Raw genomic sequence first — 22675 nt, forward strand, 5'->3', positions numbered from 1 at the left:
GAGCGCCAATTCTCCTCCTTCCCCCCGCCCCGCGCAGGGGTTGCTGGGCTGGGAGGCCGATGGGGGTTGTGAATGGGGCTGTGAGGTTGCCCCGTTGGTGAGGTGAGCGTGCTTCGCTCCCTTCCTCCGCCTCTTGTGCACCGCGGAGCACCGCGTGGAGGCGGTGGATGGCCGTGTGGGCTCGGCTCGCCGCCCGCTGCGGCTGGCTGAGGGCCGCCGGCTTGCTGGGCCTGAGGAGCCACGGCGGCGCCGCGCGGGCGTGCTGTGGGGCGGCCCCGCTGCCTGCGCTGCTCTCTGGGCGCAGGCTTCCTCCGTGGAGGCTGCATGTATCTGTAGGAGACTATGCCCGGCCCTCCCGTGCCAAGGGCGAGGCCTGTGCTCCCAGAAGCAGCCTGCCTGTAGCAGTAAAGCAGGAGCAGGCGGCACCAGAGACGGTCTCTGACCTGAGCGCAGCCAAACTGTATGAAGGTAAGAGACCTCAGGGAGTCCTGCGTTCAGTATTGCTGTTGGCGCTCTTTTTTATTCTGTTCTTTCTTTTCTGACCTGTTTAACTGAAGTACACAAGTTGTTTTGAAAGTAACGCCTCCTATTTATTTCCATGCAAACTACAATAGGTACGAAGAGTGCAATAACTATTTGATAGGGCAAATTCTCAGCTACAAAACACTGTTTTCCAACATAGTCACCACTGTTAGCTATGCATTTTTGGCAGTGATGAAGAAGAGCCTACATGTAGATGTAAACATCTACACCAGTGGAGTTGATCTGCTGTTGCCACCACTGAAATGCAGCACCCTCTGCCTCACTGTGCTCCTGTCCACTATCTGTTCAGCATCAGCATTCAGTAAGCATCAATGAACATCAATGGATGCCATTTTTTCTCACGTGGAGGAATTCAATGACGGGCCTTTGCTTTCTCACTTCTGCTGATGCTATTCTATCAGACTGCCTCTCTGCTGCCATCTGTCACACAGCAACAAAATGTACCAAAATATCGGTGGGAAGGTGCAACATCTCCTGCCATATCACCAATATCCACCTCTGACACTGCAAGCCAACAAAATAAAATAGGAGGCATTACTTTCAGAGCAGCTCTTACATTTATCTGCTTTCCTGACTTTCATTTGGTTTTACTCCCATAGTTAACGTAGAATTCCTGCTGCAGCTCCATAGCATATAAATCCAAAATCCAAAAATTGAGCTAATCCAAAATAAAGTTGTAATGTGGTGGGTTGGAGCAGATCCTTGAAGGCATTTTGTTTTCATAACTATCTGCAGCAGCTGAGCAGGGGTGGGGGAAAGCAGTCCAAAGCAATTCACGCAACACTTGAGAGTTGGTCCAGAGTAGGCAACAGGAGGCAACACAGTGTGAAGCACTGCCATAATGAGAAGTGCTTGTCAAATTCTTTCCTGAGGGAGATAGATCTTCGTGTTGTCTGCCTCACTTTTCTCTACTAAATATTTTCAGAGTGGCCTTTTTTTATATTCATGTCTGAGAAGAGTAAAAATGTAAAAATACTGTAAATAATGTAAAAACAAACAATACTGTTATCTGGAAATAATGTCAGTATGCTGAGGAAATGTGATCTGGAGTAATAAGGCAGTCTTATATATTCAGATTCAGCTTTGAGCCCAGACAGCTTGGATCTTACAGAGCTTATTTTTGGGGTGGCTCAGAGCTGCAACTGAGACCTGTGTATTTGTGCAGCTGGTTCTGGAAACAGTGCAGCACCAGATCTGACAGGTCAGCCAGCTTATATGTCTCTGCACCTGCAGCACAGTTTGTTTACATGCCAGATTTGATCTGCAGGCACATTTACTGTTGTGCAAGTATGTGGAGCAGTTTGCCCAGTTGGCAGTATGTAATAGGAGAGACATAGCTTATTTTTTTTTTATTTATGATTTATTAATTTGAGATCTATTTTATGATAGGAAGTTTAAAGAACTTTGAGTGGGGGGAAAAAAAGTGCATCTGTGATATGAGAATGAATTGTAGTCTATATTGATTTGTTCCTCAATGGAAATGCATCATATCCATATAGACTCCTGGAGTGCTCTTATTACTGTTTAAGATGTAAGTGTTGCTAAAAATGTTTTATTGGGCTTTTTTTGCCGAGGCTTTGAAGTGGCAAGAGCTGCAACAATTGAATTAGTCTATGCAACACTTCCTAGAACAATAGCATCTTCCTGCTTATTTTGAAACCTGTCTTTGTAGTTCAGGTTTGTGTTTTTTGCCACTTAAGAGTCTCACCCAAGTGTGTAGGAAGTCATTGTGCTAACTAAGGTACAGGACTCAAAAAACCCCATCCAGGGGAGTTTATAATTAGTGCTGCTGATCAGTAGTCAGTTGAACAATTGAGGTGAATGCTGATGGGCAGCCTTCAAAATAACAATTCTGATTTGCCAGTTGCAAGGTTCCTGTCACTTGAGAAATAGATGAGTTGAGAGGAAATATTTTCAAAAAAGACAGCAAATTCTGTGACTGAACAGGTGAGTGGGAGCAAACACAATCGTGCTTATTTGGGAATGTTAATAAGTAGGAATGGAGCTCGAATTTTTTAGCTGTCAGAGGTGGTGGCAGTCAGCCATTCTCTAGTGGTTGAGATATGATAGCTGAATTGAAGGTGTCTGTGAAATACCTTGACAGTTAAAAACAACTGCAGTTCAAGCACTGTATTTAAAAGAGGTGCAAGACAGTGGACCTACCAGGTAATTAAAAATAATTTTTCCAGTAGCTTTTGGTCTGGATTTGATCAGGCAAAAATGTATTTGGGAAGACAGGAAAGAAGTATTTTTCAATAAAGTGATGTGATCTGTTGTCTGCAGTGATGAAGCTGGAGGCTGAAGGCAGGGTTGTTGGGCATTTGGCTCAGATTTAGCATTATGAGCAAGAGTTGATGGACAGTGAGAAGGAAATGTCACAGAGGCAAAAACTGGGAGCAGAATCTTTTTGCATGTCCTTTCAAATAACAATAGATTTGCTATTCATTTCTTGCAAAAAATGTTCTTGCTTTTTGAGATGGATTTGAGGAGATCTCCATAGCCTTTGAGGGGAGCAGCTTTGTCATTCACAAAATGCACCTTAATCTTCTGTATTTATTTCTTAGACTGGGATGATGTTCCACCTTCATCTGCTTTGGAGGAGATTTCCGAGGAAGAAGCTGTGAAGATCATTGCAGATCCACTTCTTCCTCCTCAGTCTTCCACACTTCGAGATTATGTTGATCACTCAGAAACCCTGACCAAGCTTGTCCACCTAGGTGTGTGTGATTTTGTTTACGTGTTTTCTGTGTGTCTGAAGCTTTGAAAGTTCTGCAGTTTGTGTTTTGATCTTATTGGTGGTTTTGTAAACTTGAAAATTTCAGGCTGTGGAAACGATGACCAGTAAGAAGGGCAGCAGAATATTATGCAGGGTGAACGGAAAAAGCTGTGCATGAGTCACACACCAAGGATACTTCACTGAAATTGTCCCCTTCCCTTATGTAATGGAGTTAGGAGTTCCTTGTACATATTTCTGTGCAACAAGACAGGTCTCTGCATGCGGTACATACTAGCGTGCTCAATTTCTCACATTCAGGATTCACTGAAGATATCTCTCTTCAGAAAACAAATTTAGCAACAGAGTCTGAAAACAGTCTGTTTGTTTTATCTGGAACATTTCCATAATATACAACCTTCGTGTGTTCAGCAAGGTATGTTAAATAAGAGGAAAATTTTATATATATATATGTGTGTGTGTGTATATATATGTAAAAATATATACGCACATACTACTCCTTAGAAACTTCAGCATGACTTTCTGAAACATTTATAGGAAATCAGGTCTGTGTTTAATTAAAACAGTCTCTCATTTTATTTGTTTCTAGGAGTTGATTTATCTCAAGTGGAGAAACGTCAAAAGGCAGGTCAACTCTTACTGACCTTGGACTTTGAAAAAGATGTAACTAAAATACTTCTGTTTCTGAAGGATGTGGGTATAGAAGACAGTCAACTGGGACCGTTCCTAACCAAAAATCCATACATCCTTGGTGAAGATCTGGAAGCTCTAGAAACCAGGTATGCCCATAAAATATCAACATGGTGCTAAGGCCTTAGGGTTGAAGTTTCCCAATTGGCTTAAGCTTGTCTGAACGTGTGTTGCTGCCACATATATTCAGCTCCTGGCTCCACGTTCCTTTTCCCATCAGTCGCCATTAACACGTGGTGGTGTCATAAGTCAAATCAGTGCTCCGATGCATTTGAAAACTAACCATCATATCAAAATTTACTGCTCAAGTTTTCAGTCTGACTTAACAAGATGCAAAGCCGTACCTCCATAAAAAGATGAGACACATACTTCAGAAAGGAGAATAAACAGAAAAGAGTGTCTCTTTTAGTAGCAACTTGGAACTGACTTAACAAGGAGACTGCCCCTTGATTACATATGCTTCAGAAGACACTTTGTTCTGAATATATTAGCTACTTGTCTGAAAGTAAGCACTGAAGAAATAAGAAAAATGTATGTATATACACCTGTTTCTCCAGCAGCATGACTTGTAAAATGATGGAATTTGTGTTGGAAGTTGTCAGTGTGTCTACCAGTTTTGTTGGTTTTAGGTTTTTGGGTTGGTTAGTTGTCTGAATCAAGCTGTTTAATAGTATTACCTGTTCTCTGCCAACAGTGGAACATCTTCTTTAACAGTAATTATTTCATTAACAATTCTTTGTCTGGTCATTTCTAGAGATATAATGACATAATGGTGGTAACTGTGAATATACCTTCACAGAAGTCTGTCCTGAGTATTTTTAGATTGTTAACTTTGGAGTATTATTTCTAGAACTTTAAAGATGAAATTTGTATCTGTGACAGGAAACCCTTCACTTTTAAACAAAATCCTTCCTAAAGTTAAATATCCCAAATTAAAAATACTAAAGATATTAATATGTATTATCTTAAATATATTTTTTTTCCTCAAAAAAAGAGCTTTTAGTTCTTCATTTAGCCAAAGTAATTGAATGTAGGTTTGGAGCATGTATTTTTGTGTGAATGTTCCTTGCCACAGTGCTGATGTGATGACTTGTAACTGTGTTCCAGTCTTTCTCCTTGTTGGTTTATGGATAGAAACAGTTTCTCCTTATTCTCATGTTTTACTGCTTCCTTCCAAATGTTTACAGGTGGGACACCATTAAGTTATGAAATACTCAAGGTACCAGCACCAAACTGTACTGATTTATCTTGTAGCCATAGAGATTCTAGGTTTCTTTATTCATCTGTATTTGCCTGTTGCCTATCTTTAGTAAGGGTTAGATTCTGAAATGGAGTGATTGAATTCTTCTGATGTATATTTTCATTAGATGTGTTGATTATAGACCAGAAAAATTGCAGGAGATGGACACAATGTCAAAAGTACGTCAAGGAGGCTTGCATTAATCGAACACTTTTTTTTGTTTTCAGAACAACTCATGTACATACACACATGCTTTGCAAAGAACTCAAAATATCCTACTATTTAGAAATTGGAAGAAAAAACCCCTCTGTCTGGTTGGGTTATGTGTGTAATAACTTTCCAAGACTGAGCTGTGAAAGTACATCTTTATGGAAGCGGGTATGTTAACATACTCACGTCAAACACAGACTTGACTTTTTTTCCTCATTTTTCTTCTGCTCTTCCATCTGCTTATTCACTAAGTGGCCTTTTAGAAACGGTAGGCAAAACTAACCTAGCTGATTTTTCAGCAGTAGTGTTTGAGTTGAGATTGTGTGAGTTACTTAAGTTTTCCAGAAGAGAGTAGGTTTTGCTACAATAAGTTTTGTAACTCACCTGTGAAGTTAGATCCGTTCTTCAGCGACTGTTCTGTGGCAGTCTGTGAGACTGGGGCTGAATGAGGCAATCCAGTTTCTTATTCGTATTCCACAGCCTGATTTTTTTTTTTCAGTAAGTTTATCCCAGATTGGCATTGATGAATGCCTTTCCACTAACTTTAAGGTAAGCGTTCCTCAGAGGCTAAACATGTCTCAAATAGCTGTCTTTTGAAAGCTGAGTATCACCTTTATATAAACACTCCATCACAGATGGACATGGTATCGGTTACATCACGCTGGAATGTTTTATTGCTATGGATTCCACATTGCCAGGAAACAAAACACAAATTTTCATAGATTTGGCATTTGACTTCGGATAAACACTGTAAAAGTCAAAACATTCCATAATTCATAATAATTTGACAGTTGCAAATCAGTGTCTGTACTGCAGCTGCACCAGATGCTTTGTTTTTACGGAGTTATTAATGATGACTTAAAACTCTTAACATGCTACATAGAACTGCTGACCCCTGCAGTAAGAATGAGAGCTAACCTTAGTGCCAATACTCACAAAGTTATCTCTAGCCTTGGTCAGATTGAATGACTGTTCTCTAATGTACTATCTTCTAGAGTCAGCTGATTACAATCTTGCTATCCCCCTTTTAAAAGCCTTTCCAGATTGCCCAGAAGTGCTTCAAGGGTGAATCTTAATGACTTGTTAATAGAAAACAAAAGGAAAAGAGTCAAAACAACTGAAAGTTTTTGGTTTTTTGACTGCTCATTTAGCTGTGTTTTTAAGATGCTTGACAGGTAAAGCCTTGAAAAACAGAAGAAATACAGCACAGCCAACCTGCAGCATTCAAAAAAATGAGATAAACTATGAAGGAATAATTATTTTTGAGTCCTGTATTTTTCTCCCTTGTCATCTCTCTGTCTCTGAAGCTACTGTAGCCAGTGTTAGTATTGCCTGGAGACTAGGCTGCTACTCTTTGAGTTGAGATGCCTTCTTAGTTAAGAATTGGTCCTCTGGAGCTTATTCTTGAGTCTGTTCTGTAGAGTTTTTTGGCACATGGTGATCTAATTTCTGAGACTTTGTAGAAAAGGATATAGTGACTGGAAGGTATTTTTACTTCTTCACTCAAAAAGGTATAATTTAATACAGCCTCTTTTTTTCCTACTCTAGGAGTAAGCATCATTTGCAGAATATCTGCTTCTGCAGAACATTCTGCAGTCTAGACGGTATCTCAATTGCTGTCAAATCAGTTCTTATTCTTTCATCTAACAACAATTGCTTGTGTTTCTGAATGTCTGTATTCAAAGCAAACCTTTTCAAATGGTAGGACAGTTCTTAGTAAATGGTGATGTAAGGACAGGCAATAGCAGATATAGCTGCTTTAAACCGGTTTTGGATCACCCAAGAAAGGTCACAGTCTAGTAATAAAGAAGAAATCTTGTATCGCTCTCAAAGGATTAGGGCTCACACAACACTCCAAAGGTGACAGTCTCCAAGTAGGGATGTTTCCTTCGCAGTTGCCAGCCCTTAAATGTGATTATGGAGGGATAGGCACAGGGTCCCCCCTTCTGGGCAAACAGGTGAATTGCTTCCACCTGTGCTCCTAGGGCTGGCTATGTCCCTTCACCAGGTGCTCAATCACTGGTTCAGGCTGTAACCTAACATTTCCCATACAGGTGGCACATAGGTTAATCATGTCTCTTTCGTACCCTGTACTTTCCCATCTCAGCATTTTTTGAACACCTTCAGGGATGGTGACTCCACCATCTCCCTGGGCATCGCAGTCCAGTGGCTGACTGTTGTTTCAGAGAAGGAACTTTTCCTAACATCCAACTTAAATCTCCTCTGGCACAACTTGAGGCCGTGCCCTCTAGTTTTATTGCTAGTTATGCAGGAGAGGAGGTTGACCCCCACCTCACCATAACCTCCTTTCAGGCAGTTGTAGAGAGAAATAAGGTCTCCCCTGAGCCTTCTTTTCTCCAGACTGAACAATCCCAGTTTCTTCAGCTGCTCTTCATAAAACTTTTGCTCTAGGCCCCTCAGTAATATTGCAGTAGTGCTTGAAACAGGATTTCATTTTCACTGAATTCACAGGATCACAGAATTTCAGGGGTTGGGAGGGATCTTTAAAGATCATTGAGTTTAACCCCCCCTGCTAAAGCAGGTGCCTTATAGTAGGTTACACAGGTGGTCTTGAATATCTCTGTAGAAGGAGACTCCACACCCTGTCTGGGCAATGTGTTCCAGTACTCTGTCACCCTTACCATAAAGTTCTTCCACATGTTTTTATGGAAATTCTGTTTTCAAGTTTTAGACCATTACTCCTTGTCCTATTGCTACACACGTCCAAGAAGAGCCTGGCCTCATCTATTTGCCTCCCCACCCTCCTTTAGATATTTATAAACATTAATAAGATCCCTTCTCAGTCTTCTTTTCCCTAGACTGAACAAACCCAGGTTACTCAGCCTTTCTTCTTACAGGAGATGCTCCGGGCCCTTTATCATCTTTGTGTCCCTCTGCTGAACTCCTTGGAGATCCCTGTATTTTTTTTAACTGAGGAGCCAGGAACTGGACACAGTATTCTAAATGTGACCTCATCAGGGCAGAACAGAGGGGGAGGATCACCTCCCTTGATCTCTGGCCACGCTCTTTTTAATGCATTCCAGGATACCATTGCCCTTGGGCACAAGGGTGCACTGCTGGCTCCTGGCCAACCTGTTGTTCACCAGAACATCCAGGTCATTCTCTGCAGAGCTCCTCTCCAGCAGGTCAGCCCATTAGCTGTACTGGTGCATGCGGTTATTCTTCCCCAGGAATAATATTCTGTACTTGCTCTTCTTAAGCCTCATTGTATTCCTCCCTGCACAGCTCACTAGTTTGTCCAGATCTTGTTGAATGGCAGCACAGCCATCTGGTGTGTCAGCCACTCCTCCCAGCTTTGTATCATCAGCAAACTTGCTGTGGATGGACTCTATCCCTTCATCCATGTCACTGATGAAGATGTTGAACAAGACCAGACCCAGTACTGACCCTTGGGGATCACGGCTAGTTACAGGCCTCCAAGCATACTCTGCACATCAAACTCAATGAAGTTAGGGGAAAAAAATAATCTGAGCTGGAAAGAAAGATAGTTTTGTTAAATATAAAAACATCAGTCAGCCCCTTCACCTTTCTGACAAGCAGATGTTTTGTAACTAAAATCCTTGGACTAGTGACTGAAAGTAGGGACCTCTTGTAACAGAACAGCTGATTTAGGAATGTCTTTGGACAATGTCTTTACAGGTGGCATTGTTGTGTGATATTTCTTCTCCAGTGTTATTGGCAAAACAGAGATGTATGAGGTATATTACTCTGTTCTTTCAGCAGTAGAAATGGAATTCATTAAAATAGCAACAGGCTGTGTATATCTTCTTGTCCGTATCCTATGATGATCTATTAATGTGTTTGTAATCTAGGAGACAGGCTGGTAGTTAAATGTAGGTTAACATAGTTATCTGCTAAAGTACAGCTGGAAGGAATTAAAATCTGTCTTCAGTATTGACATTCTGCTCTGAGGTTTATTTAACTTCTAATTAATTGGGAGGGATGGTATTTTGCTTTTATGATAACTGCAGATTTCCTTCTAATTATTTTTGGCAGAGTTGCATGTTAATGATAGAACATCTGTCCGTTTATAAGATATCACTGAGGAATTTAAACAAGTACTGAATAAATGAAGGCAGTAAAATTTTCATCACTGGATTTTATTTTGTTTTTGTTCTGTTTCTAGAGTGGCTTACCTAAAATCAAAAAAATTCGGTAATGCAGAAATTACTCAGATGGTCTCAAGAGCTCCATATTTGCTGTTGTTTTCAGTGGAAAGATTGGATAACAGACTGGGTTTCTTAAAAAATGAACTTGGCCTCAGCGTAAAAAAGGTAAAAACTGTACTCTGAAGTCTTTAAGTACCTTGTCAGCAACATCTCAACTGCCTTAGAATATGAATACTTATGTTTGTCATCACAAACCTTAGTGACACTGCCCATGTAATGCGGAGAATTACAGGACTATTAACGTGATTTTAACCTTCTAAAAATGTAATAGGGTGTCTAATATTCCAAAAATCTTGAATCATACAGTGCTTGAAGATGATCTGCTGTAGGATACTGTCAAACAAGCACGTGTGTACCCAGTTTTATTACTCCTGGTGATTCATGGGACTGAATGCATTGCTGAGAACTGCATGCATCTTTTTAACTTTGAGCAGATTCTCTGTTTTTGTTTCTTCAAGATACTGTAACTTAACTTACTGTATCTTAACTCATCAGCGAAAAATAGTCTATTCTCCAAATGCAAATCAAACTAAACACTGTCATGTGCTCAGTTCACTGAGAGTAATCTTTGAGACCACTTCTCAGAGCGCTACCACGTTAGGTGCTTAGAAGGTTTAGCACCATGCTTTGACATTTTGACAAGAACTAGTATTTTAAGCTTCCTAGAATGAGTAGGCAGCATTAGTTGTTTCCTGCAATGGCTGGTGAATTGCAATAAATGTCAGCTTTCAAGTGGAATCTTGTGTTTTTCTGTTGGCTTCTTTAGCTAAACAGTCATAGCTGACACAGTGCCTGTTCTCGGTCTTTCCAGGCTCCAGGTACGAGGTCCCTGCCTTGTACCTGGGGGGGATTCCAAGTGATCCCATGAGTCAGGAAACATGGAGTAATTTCTTTTATTTCCATAGTACTATGGTGTTAGTAGGTCCTGAAGGGGACAGATAAAGTACTGCAATTGAAAAATTCTTTTATAGCCTCTATCAGGTAGTTTTGTTTTGCTTATTTCTTTTTAAAGAGATGAAGAGAAACAACTCAAGCACTGAGAAAGAGAAAGGGCTCATCAGTATGCTTTCTTCTTCTGGGGAATGCTTTTACTCTTGTCTTCCAATCTGTTTTGTAGTGGCTACAGTCATGTTCATTTGGATAACAAAAAAATACATTTGATTTTGCATGAAGATTTAATGAAGATGCAAAGAATTTACTCATTTTTGTATTAGAGTTCTAATGAAATGCAAGTGAAAGTTCGTTCCTTTTCTGATTGCAAAATAAAGTTTTTCCCCTCATGGATAAGTTTGTAGGCATGCTGTCAATAATAATCTTTCTTCTGTCTGTGGGTTCTCCCTAATTGCAGACAAAGGATCTGGTAATTCGTTTTCCTAGGCTGCTGACTGGCAAATTAGAGCCCGTAAAAGAGAATCTTCAGGTAAGCTTATTAGTAGATGTTGAAAGTATATTCCCTATCCACATAGTTTAAGAGTTGACTGAAAATAAAATTCCCTAGAGGAGAATCCTGTAAAAAAAAAAAAAAAAAAAAAAAAAAAAAAAAAAAAAAGTAGTCAGGAAATAATTTTGGGGAAGACAGATGGGGAGCACAGAAAATAATTGAGCATTCTGTCAAACAGCTTCTTTTCCTCTATGGTTTGCAAGCATACAGCATACTTGGAACAATGACTTGTTCTGTCTTCTGTTCTGATGTAGGTTAGAATCTTCATCTGACTCCCTTCCTGCCAAAAGTTGCTATCCGATGACACAAATTGTTACCCGTTCCTTTACAATGAGTGAAAAATGGAGCTTGTTCCTTGGGCTCTTTTGGTCTTCGGTTGTGGTTTTTTTTTTTATTTTTTTCTTCTTAATTACTATGGGGTTTTGCTAACTTAGTTTGTTTATGAAGATTTAGGAGCAAGAAATGTGGTTTTTATTATTTTCCTCTTGGCAGGTAGCTAGTGTGCCAAAATGTCCATTTGACACCTATTGTCTGATAGCAGATGGTCATTATTAACAACTGTTGGGTAAATAACTTTAAACCCACAGGGACTCCTTTCCTCTTTGAAAATGTCACTGTGTATTGGTTTAATTATTGTGCTGTAAAGCTGCTAGGCCAAACAGCATGATGTAGTCTAACAATTTGAGAAATCCCATTATCCTATAAAGCATAACTATGAATTAAAATATGTAATTTTTCAGACGGACTCACCACTCTGAAGCCATTAAGCACTGGGAGTCTTGCAATCTGAAATGTGTGTGTGGTAAGGGAGGAGACTGGAAAGTAGCAGACTGTTCCAATTAATAGTGCTTTCTTTTTAACGAACATTGTTTCCACAGGCTAGGGAGTCAGTATATTACAATGAATGCACTTTCTGAGACTTTCAGTTCTTGGTAACTATCTTTTGTCTGCCTACATGGAAGTGTAAAGTATTGTTGTTATTGTAGCCTTCCTACTTTTAACACAGAGAGAGAAGAGGAGGAATTCTAGGTCCTTGATGTTGGAATCTACTGATACTTAGAAGCACCATCTTTTCAGGAGGTTGGATGAATCCAACTCAGAATCTGATTTCTGACCTGTGTATCCTTACCTCTGGTGGGCAAGCAGCGTTCACAAAGTGTAACCATTTAACAGCATTTGCAAGTGATCTGGTGCTATCCCTCACTGCTGCTTAGAAACAAGTGCTACAATCGACACTGGTTGTCAGGACATGCTAACATGGATTAAGCAATCTCAGGGGTAGATTATTCAATCCTCTAAAGTTCTCATCAAGCACAATTTGAGATCCATTGAGAGAATAAAACAGGAAAGTTTGCATTACCAGGATGTGTTGGGGGAATCACATAGAGTGTGTTGGTAACAGCTAGGACTTGCACAGTAAGGAAATTAACATGTGGCGTAGAGAATTACTGACTATTAAGTGTATTTAACTGAACACTTAAAGCAATTTACAATTGAGCTCCCTATTTATGTCCAGAAAACTGTTGCTCAGTTTCATAGCGCAGAAAGGACGAGGTGGAGAGACTTGCCAGAACTAACTGCAGTAGAGCCAGCCATATATCTCCACTGATTTAAGACCAGGCCGTACTTTCAGTTGTAGTTCTTAATGCAATAAGCTACCCCTGCCAACTCAGATCTGTGGAAAGCACCTCTGTAGTGCAAACACATACCTTCATACGTGACTGCTGTCTTGGTTAGTATTTCCACGATAAGGAAATATTTATAAAGCAGATAAAAAAGAATCAGGAGTTGGCAGACCTGATTACAGTCATCTTTGAAAGCAATTGCCAAAGGTATCTTGAAAGGTGTATTCAAAACCCAGATTCCAGACCCTTTGCTTTGCATTTGCCAGGAAATCCTGGAAAGGAGCTTTGGTGTTGTCACATCAAACTGGACAAACAAAAAGCATCATCCTTTTTGCCAGCTGTGAAGAAGTACCTGAGTTGGATTTCAAAGTCTGCTTTATGTTGACTGGCAAGCATACCCACTACATGATTGAAAGCAAGCTCCTTGTAAATGTCACATTCGGATAGAAGAAATGGCTGAATTATGAGATGCTCTTGGATGCTAAATTCCTTGATCAACAACTCTGAACTGCTTGCTGCCTGCACATTGGGAGGAGTTCTCACAATTTTATTGAAAAAATGTGTTTTATTTTCCTTTTGAGGAATATAATTAAAGTCAAGGCAGGCTTTGAAAAAGACATCTTACTTTAGATGTGAACCAACTGTAAAATGAAATGAAGAGCTGTTTTGCACAGCTCTTTCAGTAGAGTTCAGGATTGAAATTATAGTCCCTAGTATAGAAAATATGACTTGAATACATTAGCAAAAGAAATAACATATAAACAAAAGTAGTCACTTTGATTACTGTGTTTTACTGGGCTCAACAGCTCCACAACTAAAATGTCAGTCTCTTTTGGAAGTCTGGTATTGGAAGTGATGAAGAGCTCTTGGGGGAGAATTTTTATGCTTGTAACTGCCGTGCATACCAAGATACAGGAGTTTTTTTGGTTCATATCTCAGACAAACTGTAAAATAGGTAGCATTCACACAAGTAATCTAAATTTCAAGAATGTTCTATAAACAAATTATACTTCAATCCAGGGGTGATGAACAGTTCATGCTCCCTGACTTCAAAAGATTAGATTATTACGGATTGCATTCGTATTACTGTGTAATAAAAGAGTGATTTTACATTAGCTTATTTCACTGGCATGTTAAAACAAGCTAACTTTGTTGTATCTGACTTTTGAATATTGTTCTCTTTTTCAGGTTTGTCAAGTTGAATTTGGTTTTCAACGTAACGAAGTTCAGCAGATTGCGTTTAAAACCCCCAAGATTTTAACTGCAAGTAAAAAGAGACTCAGGCAGACATTTGACTACCTGCACAACATAATGGGCATTCCCCACAACATGCTTACTCGCTTTCCTCAGGTGAGCTGTTAATCTAAATTGGAGGTGCTATTTGCACAGTCTAATTCATTTCATCATCATTTGCACCCTTTGATGGTCTCCAATTCTTTTTGTGACAAATATCTTCAAAGGCAGATGTTGCTGTGCAAGAGAAGACAAGTAGGCTTTCTGAACTACTGGTTTGGTGAAAGTGGAGGCTCACTGTATACAGGACATACAATTCTTCTATTTTTATGTGACTTGTACTCTATTTGAGATAACTTTTTATTGGCAACTCAACAACTGTTGAGGATTGACTAAAAAGCAAAAATTGTGTGGGGGAAATGTGACTTCTCTTTTGGATTTTTATTACTTATCTTGTTACGTACTACATGTACCATTACCTGATACTGATGGTTGCTATATCTCCAGTTTGTATCTCACTTCTGTTTTACTTGACCTGTAAGTGATCACAAGTCTTGTTCACTACATTCTCAGTTACGTTGTTGTGGCTTTGTCGTGCTTCACCTTGTTATTTTTGTTGCTTTTGTTTGGAAGAGAAAGTGGGGAGTTTCTTCATTCCATGTTTTTTGTGTAGCCAAAACTGCAGCCATCTCTTCTGTCCCATCCTCAAAAGTGAGGGGTTTCAGGACAGGATTAGGGCAATTCAGTTTCTGTGTATTCTGGCTTGGCCATGTCCCTTTGACTCCCACATTGTCCACACATAATACATCTGCATCCTGCCATTTTCCCCACTTTTTTTCTTTCATATGTGTTCCTCTAATTCATTCCACCATTATTTTCACCCTCTGATAGTCTGCAGTTCTTTTTGAGACAAATATCTTCAAAGGTAGACATTGTTATGCAAAAGAAAACAAACAGATTTTCTGAACTACTGCACTGTGCCTTTTGATTGTGTTATAGAAGAAGATGCAGCTATTCACCTCTTCTGCTGCCACTGTTCTTGGTTGTTAGCTCTTCATTTCTTCCCCATAACAATGCTAATCTAAATCTAAGCATTCCTGATAATAGAGGAAAAGTGTTTCAGTAATCTTTTTCTTTATTTCCAAATCTCTTCTTCACTTCTTTGGCTGTGATTCCATGAATTATAGCATGTAGTTATCTTATGTAAATGTACTAAGTATCATGCTCAAGAGAGTTGTGTTGCTCCCTGATTTTCCTGGTGTATGCATCTCAGCATGTTATATTGAAACATTCACCTAGAATTTCAATAATTTTATATATAAATACGAACTACTGGATGGTTGACAAAAATGAGGAGCAAAGATGTAAATTATCTGTTTTTGTGCTCCAGTTTGTCTGAAGAATGTTTTATTTTAGATTCATTAGAGTCTGAAATTTAGACTACCTAAAAGATTCTCTTTTATGATTTTAGGATTCTTTCTTTCTGCTTTCTTAGGTTTTCAACTCAAAGCTATTACGAATCAAAGAGAGACATATGTTTCTTATATTCTTGGGAAGAGCCCAGTATGACCCAACTCAACCCGGCTACATCTCCCTGGACCAGCTTGCGTCCTTACCTGATGAGGTGTTTTGTACAGAGATTGCCAAAGCCTCCATGCGGGACTTTGAAAAATTCTTAAAAACAATTTAATTATTAACACATGTAGAAAGGAATAAAGTTATGAAATAAACATTTTTAAAAACTGCTTCTTTCAAGGTCTCAACTTCCTTATTGTTTAAGAATTAATTACGTCCTACAAGTGTTTCATAAGTAAAGGCTTACAGCAATGTTTACGGTGACTTAAAAGTATATTTAAAAAGAGTTAGGTGAGTATATGTTGACTGATATTGATGTAATCCTTGAAATTAATTGCTATCTTTTAATTCAGCATGAATGATGAAGCACACTAACAGAAAAGTAAATTGAAGTGGATTTTTTTGTTTTGTTTTACTTTCAATAATTTGGAGTTTGGGGAGATGGAAAGACTGGTTAGTGATTTCTTCCCAGTCTCTCCTCCTGTCTTCTCCCTCACCTTACTAAGAAACTAGCAAGTTAATGTAGTTACCAAGCTAATGTAGTAGCAGAGAAGTGGCACAATTACATGTTCTCATCTTAGAAGCTAGTAATGTTATTTGCTCTTTTATATGTCAGAGAGGAATACACTATTGCGTATGTAAAGTTCCTCATAGAAAAGGGCATTTTTTAACAGGTTAAAAAGAAAAACCTTTGTGAAACAGGCTTCTGAAGTTCATATCCTAAAAGCTGTACTGTGAAACTTTGCTTGAAATACAACAACAAAACACCCACAGCAAATTGAATCTAGGCAAATCACAATAAGAAAAACAAAAAAGGCTCCTTCTAAAATTTTAGGGATGTGTCTAGTTTTGTTTTAAATCACTTTTGTCTTTGCCTTGTTGACAGGAGAAGCAGTTTGGCTTCACCCTGATGTGATTTGTACGTCTTTAGTATAGAAGTAACCACACAAAAAGAGGCTGTAGTATGTCATTAATTGGCTCAATTATAACTGAAGTAAAATGGGAACTGTGGGGAATAGTGAAGGTATTTTATACTATCAATGAATGAACTACGTTAATACAGAATTACCAAATGCAAGCTGATTGTCCAAATGCAAGCTAACACTTTATTGTTTAGAAGCTTCTATTCTTCCTGTTAAAGTAGGTCAGGAAATTAAAATCCAGATGTTTTCATTTGGATTTACGTTTATTTAATGAAAACGTCTCCATTTGTTAAAAGCTTGGTGTTGGAACATTAAGTGCCCCTTTGTGTTGCAGAAGTAAGGCTGAAAAAGGCTTTGTATGCAGATATGAGAGGGTTTTTTTTGTGAATTTGCTCCGCTGTGCTCAGCACCTAACTGGTTTGTGACAAACCATTGTACTGTAGAGCACGTACCACATTTTGGATGGCTTAAAATTTGAACTTCCATCTTTCTGAATGTATTTAAAAAACAAAACAAAAAAAACCCACTGCAGCCAGAGCTAACGCGGCTTCTTTGAAATGCTGAATGCTTGTGCCAGATATACTTCCCAGAAACACCGCGAAGAAAGGCAATAACCGACTTTATGCAAGTGCTGAAACAAGGCAGGATTGAGGACAGCAGAGCTGCCTCGCGCCAAGAGCTTTTCTGCTTGAGGATGGAAAAGCCTGCAGAAGAAACGTTTGGCCTGCAGTCACCGGCCATCCTCCGGCCTGCTGCTCGGCTGGGAGCGCTGTAGCGGTATAAGTAGTGTAATTAGTTATTAGCTTTGGGGTTAATCAATTATTTATGTATTTGCCACTCTTTAAAACCGCAGCACTTCGCTCCCGATAAACCGCGCTCTGCCCCCATCACCGCCCCCTCCCAGCGGGCCCTGCCCACACCGGCCCTTCTGCCCACGCGCATGCGCCCGCGCTGCGCCGCCATTGGCGGCGGCCTCTCCTCTCCCTGCGGCGCCGCGGCGTCCCCAGCAGGCCGCTCCCAACAGGCAGTGCGCCGCTCCGAGGTCAAGATGGCGGCGAGGGCAACGGGTAAGGAGGAGGAGGGATCGCGATTGGGGCGGCTTCGGCGCGGGGCTTGTCCCATCGAACTTGTCTTCGTCCTGCCGTCCTTCCTACTGCTCTGGGGGGCTGCGGGCCGGGGCGGGGGAGTTGGGGTCGCGTTGGGCACCCTGTGTCCTTAGCCCTTCGGTGACCTCTGTCCCAGCCCTGTCCTTCAGCTCCGGCCTCTGTCGGGCTTCGAGCGCTGGGGCGGAGGGGCTCGGAAGCGATAGGAAGGAGTTTGGGAGCCGCCGCCTTTCTGAGAGGCCTCGGGCTCCGGTGACCTGCTCGAATGCTGGCATTGCTCTGTCCCTTAGCGATGTTTCCTCTCAGGTCCTAAAGCTTAAGAGTACGAGGTTAGAAAAGCGTGGTGGTAGAACACTGCTTTTAGCTCGTGTAAGAGTGATGGAGCTTGAAACTGTTGCTGCTGTCTTTGGTAGTGAGTGGTTAGTAGTGACGTTAGTCTTAAAGTAGTCTGATATTTAAATTGTGTGGAACAGATCAAAACACTGTAAGCAACAAGCACTCATTCCATGTGTTCAGTGTCCCTTTCTCAATACTGTAACGCAGACAGGCCTAGGTCTATAAGTTCAAGTGGTGTCACACTGCTGCTGTGAAAGAGATTGGCAAGTATTTGCATGCTGTCATAGTGTTGTGGAACGCTGAATTTTATGCTGCTCTCCAACTGATGACAGTCGTTTGTAGTTTCAGGAGGTGGTCGCCTGATGGACAGAATTCGAAAGTGGTATTATAATGCAGCTGGGTTCAACAAATATGGTAAGTACTTCATTGGGCCTTAAAGCTTTTCAAGTGTAACAGTCCTCAATCTGGTTATGATTGGTAACTGGTCAGTGTAAGCATTTTGAAATGTCTATCTAATTGTTTTATTGATATTAGCTGCTATGTTTATTGTGGAAAAAAGTTAGAAAAAAGTGACTTCTGTTCTGTATTTCTTCTCCTTTTCTGTGAAATACCTTTTAACAGTTAAAGTCAGGCTGAAGCTCTTGAAGACACTTCTGGAAAGCAGTCCTGAAAGCTTGATTCTTTCTTTTTTTTCCACCAAGTCAATTGTACCCATTGCTATTTGCTAGCCTTATTACCTTCCCAAATGCTGTCCCTGAAAATAGGGAGATTGATGCTAATAGCAGTCTGGATTATAATAGCAGTCTATCTGGAACATTTGTGCAAAGTGTTCAATTTCCATAAAAAGGATTTATTCTCTAGCCTTTAGTGATTTAGTGATCAAGTAACTGTAAAAGTGGTGTTTCTTTAAGTAAAGGAGATTACCTTGATGGTATCATACTTAATTTGTCCATTGTTATTACTGAGCTTGTTTCAGCAGTACAGATTGCAGGACTGTTTTTGAAAGACAAGAGAATCTGAACATGCAGACTGCTACTACTGACTGCAGTTTGAGTTAATTGTTTAAAGGCAGTTCACACGCTTTCCCCAGGAACATGAGGAAAAAAAAATTTGAATGACCAATGTTCATTCCTCTGCCACTGTCTTACTAATAGAGGTGCAGTCTTGTCTGCTTCCTGAAATTCTTGAAGACTTTAATGCTTTTTGCTGCTTTTCTGAAATCTAGTAATTAAAGGAGTTACTGTGCTTCTTGTGCCTTTAGCAAGAAACTGCAAAACTGAGTTCAAGAACATGCTGCTTAAAAGATGCCAACGGTTTACGGGCTGGTTCGACCCGGTTCTGTGACGAGTGGGGCAGAGGGATCCGCAGATCTGTGCCTCCGGAAAAAAAGGAAACAGGAGACCCCAAAATAATTAAAAACAGCAGCAACGATCTGAGGAGAAACAAACTGATTTACTAAATATAGTATTGGAATGCAAGATAACACACTATAATACAATATGATCAGAATTGAAGCTAATAAATCAAATGTAATGAAAGAGAGAATGTCCGAAAGGTGGATAGGCCTCACCACAACGCTGAGGTGAGATGCGCAGTCCAGTTGAGCAGCAGGGAGACGGGAGCAGCGCCCACGACAAAGGGCAGGCAAGAAAGAGCACATCAGGTGACCTTGCCAGGAGTTAAACCTCCTCTCCCTGACTGCAAGGTCCCCTGGGGAATGTAGTTCTTCTTCTCTTCTGGGCAGGTACCCAGGACTTGAGCATTGACAGTTAAACTCCCAGTGCCCCACATGATGTTATGATGTGGAATACCAAAAACCAAAAATCACAAAACCATGACAAAAGAAATTCTATTTTATTGGGATACTACTTCCAATTCAAGTCTGTGAGATCAAAACCTTACACCTCAAGTCAGTAGCTGTTCTCGTATGATCTGCATCAATCTTGGAATGATACAGAAGTAATGCTTTGTTCTTTGTTGTTAATACTGAAATTGTAAGCAGTTGGTTGAATTTCAGGAATTCTTCATTCAAAAAAAAAAAAGTGGTGGTTTTGGTTTTCAGAGGACTAGATGGTCCTACTTGAATTAAATCCCAGTTGGAGGGAAGAAGTAGAAACTCGGGCACAAACAACTTGAGTGGTTTCATGTTTCCACTGCTTGTTATAGTCAATGGGCACCAAGGCTTTTTTAGCAGTGAAATTTAAAAGATTTGTTCTTAAATACTCAAGTAGTCACATCTGTGATCAACTGACTGCAATAGAATCAGTTCTTAAATCTCTTACGTAGATTGCCATCTGAAATATAAGGATATAAAATAGAGCAGAAATCAACAATCAGATCTCAATATCTCATGAAACACATTGAATCAAATATCCATTTTCCATATTCTTTCTTGAGAAAAGGAATGAAAGTATGTGGAAGTCAATATTCACAGTTTTAATCTCTTTGAGGAAGTAGTGTTTATCTTCTCCTACATGTGTCTGTTTTCTTTTCTTTCTAACTTTGCATTTGAAGTGTTACGCCCAAGTTTAGAAACGTATTTGTTGGGTCTTGAGTCTTATTTGGGAATATCTATTCAGTGATATTGTAAAAATATTTTTGGCACAGGATTAATGCGAGATGATACATTGTATGAAGATGATGATGTAAAAGAAGCACTGAAGAGACTTCCAGAGCATCTTTACAATGAAAGAATGTTTCGCATAAAGAGAGCACTTGATTTAAGCTTGAAGCATCGGATCCTTCCAAAAGAACAGTGGGTAAAATATGAAGAGGTAAGTGCAGAGTGTTCTTTGGGACTTTGAATCTCTGTGAAGAGGTGCACGTTGCATGTTACTTAAAATGAGTAAATCAGTGTATATCTTATACCTTTGAATAACATTGCTTTGGAATTCTGTTTAAAAGTCTGGATTTTAACAATGGAAATTCAGATGCTTTGTTCAAGATGACAAAAGCTTAAACCACAGCTCAAAACTATAGAACTCTTGTCTTCGGATGAAATATTCTAAGCTATCAGATAAGGAAATACTTTCTAGTGACCATGGAAATTCTTCTGATGAGTTTCTTAATAAAAGCTTTGGCTCAAGATTTTCTACACAATTAATGAAAATGTGAAGGAAGAATAATTTAAAGGAAAACTGAGTATTAGAATAAGTGTCTTTCTGTAATATGAGAGCCAAATCAAACAAAATCTGCCTTTTTAGTTGTAGTTAGAATGTTTCTTTGCAGTGGAGTAACTCACACATTTGTATTTCTGTCCATTTCATCTTTCTCCAAAGATAAGGCAGAGAGGAATCTTGCCACTAAACTTTGTACTGGAAGATAACACAAGAGCTTTAATTTCCTTCTAGAAGCAGAAGCTGTTTCTTGTGTTATTGGTCATATTTTGGTAAATGCTGCATTGACTGTCTGTTTGCATATGTTGATTGAGCAGCAGTTTGATTAGCAACTGATCACAGTCAGGTGTTCTGCTGAATCTTTGCGGTGCTGTTTAGAAGTTAAGTTGAAAATAAGTTTCTTTCATGCAAATGGTATTTTACGTGAACCTGATGTAATGGAAGTAGATTTTGCTCATTTGGATACTTGTCAAAAAGCAGAACAAGAAAAAAAAAAAAAAAAAAAAAAAATAACCCAGTGTCATTTCTGAGGGTGAAGCTGAAAGCATCATTTGATTTGATACTGCCAGTGAGGCATTAGGAATTCAAAGTGGTTACATTAGGGAATTTGTCTTTGCAGACTTGGCAGATAGCAAGTCTGTCTTTTCAGAATGAGTAATGTGATTCTTTTTCTTTCTTTTTTAACCCCCCTTCTCTTCCACTCAGTAGATTGCTTTGTAGTCAAATCTGAGAAAGAATGAGAGAGAGGTGATCTGCAGGAATGGTTTGAGTCGTTTCTGGACCTCCCTTTTAAATATAATCATGTTTTAATGTATTCTTTTCTTTTCTTCAGGATAAGCCTTATCTTGAACCATACCTAAAAGAAGTAATTCGTGAACGACTTGAAAGAGAAGCATGGAACAAGAAATAACTATTGAACTACTTCATGCCGCTTCTTTCTGATATTTCTGAAGTTTGGTTCACGTCTTCAGGGAAGCACATGTAAGGCTGAAGGAATACTTGTTTCAGCTTGTTCATTGAGTCTGTTCGTCCAACTAAAATAAATATGTTGAAGTATAAAATCTCCTGGGAAGACTTCTTTATAAATGTTAGCAAGCTAATGTTCAGATCTTTCCTATGAGCATATACATTACACATTAGCTTAATGGGATGTAGTCTTCATTCCAGCTTCTTGATTCTTACTTCTTTCATAGTACAGCTGTTTTCTGTACTTGCAGAGTTAGGCAGGAAACACCCAGAATTGCTGGTGAAGTTGTTAACTTAAAAAGGAGGTGCTACTTCCTTCATCTTTTCTCCCTGGAGGTGAGAATACAGTGCTTCATGTTGTGTTGGTGTCATGAGACAGCAGAAGTAACAGTCTATGGATGTAAGCATGTACATATTACAGTAATGACAAATGGCAGTGGTTCCTTAACCATAAAGTCAGGGAATGTTTCTCTAGCTATTTATACTATATGCGTTGTTCAAGCATAAAAAGATAATGTTCATATAAATCTTAAGGTCTCATTTCAGCTTATGATATTTTTGTAAAGGATAAAAGTGCTATGCTGATGTGCTTTTTGCACCATAATTAACTTCCCATTTCTTTTTTTTTCTTGGCCTAGAGGATGTTTACAGTAAGTGGCATCAAATATTTGAAACAATTGTGCTAACAGGCTTAACATTAGAGATGTGTATAATTCAGGCTCTACATAAATGCAGAAGTGATTCATGTGT

The 22675-nt window shown here is 39.5% G+C and overlaps 2 protein-coding genes across 2 annotated transcripts; both read left to right on the forward strand.

Annotated features, from left to right (window-relative positions):
* Positions 1 to 167: 167 nt before the first annotated feature.
* MTERF3 (mitochondrial transcription termination factor 3) lies at positions 168 to 15596 on the forward strand (the record flags this gene model as incomplete). Its single annotated transcript, XM_079533038.1, has 7 exons — positions 168 to 468; positions 3108 to 3260; positions 3867 to 4056; positions 9565 to 9712; positions 10956 to 11027; positions 13862 to 14023; positions 15402 to 15596. The coding sequence occupies 7 exons, from the start codon at positions 168 to 170 to the stop codon at positions 15594 to 15596; spliced, it is 1221 nt and encodes a 406-aa protein (XP_079389164.1).
* A 1856-nt stretch (positions 15597 to 17452) lies between these two features.
* On the forward strand, positions 17453 to 22020 carry UQCRB (ubiquinol-cytochrome c reductase binding protein; the record flags this gene model as incomplete). The annotated part of the gene is made up of 4 exons (XM_079533597.1): positions 17453 to 17471; positions 18186 to 18257; positions 20451 to 20617; positions 21792 to 22020. 4 exons carry the CDS (start codon positions 17453 to 17455, stop codon positions 21867 to 21869), a joined length of 336 nt encoding a protein of 111 aa, XP_079389723.1. The 3' UTR covers positions 21870 to 22020.
* Positions 22021 to 22675: the final 655 nt, after the last annotated feature.

Source organism: Tetrao urogallus, assembly GCF_951394365.1.
Source record: "Tetrao urogallus genome assembly, chromosome: 3".
Classification (NCBI taxonomy): domain Eukaryota; kingdom Metazoa; phylum Chordata; class Aves; order Galliformes; family Phasianidae; genus Tetrao; species Tetrao urogallus.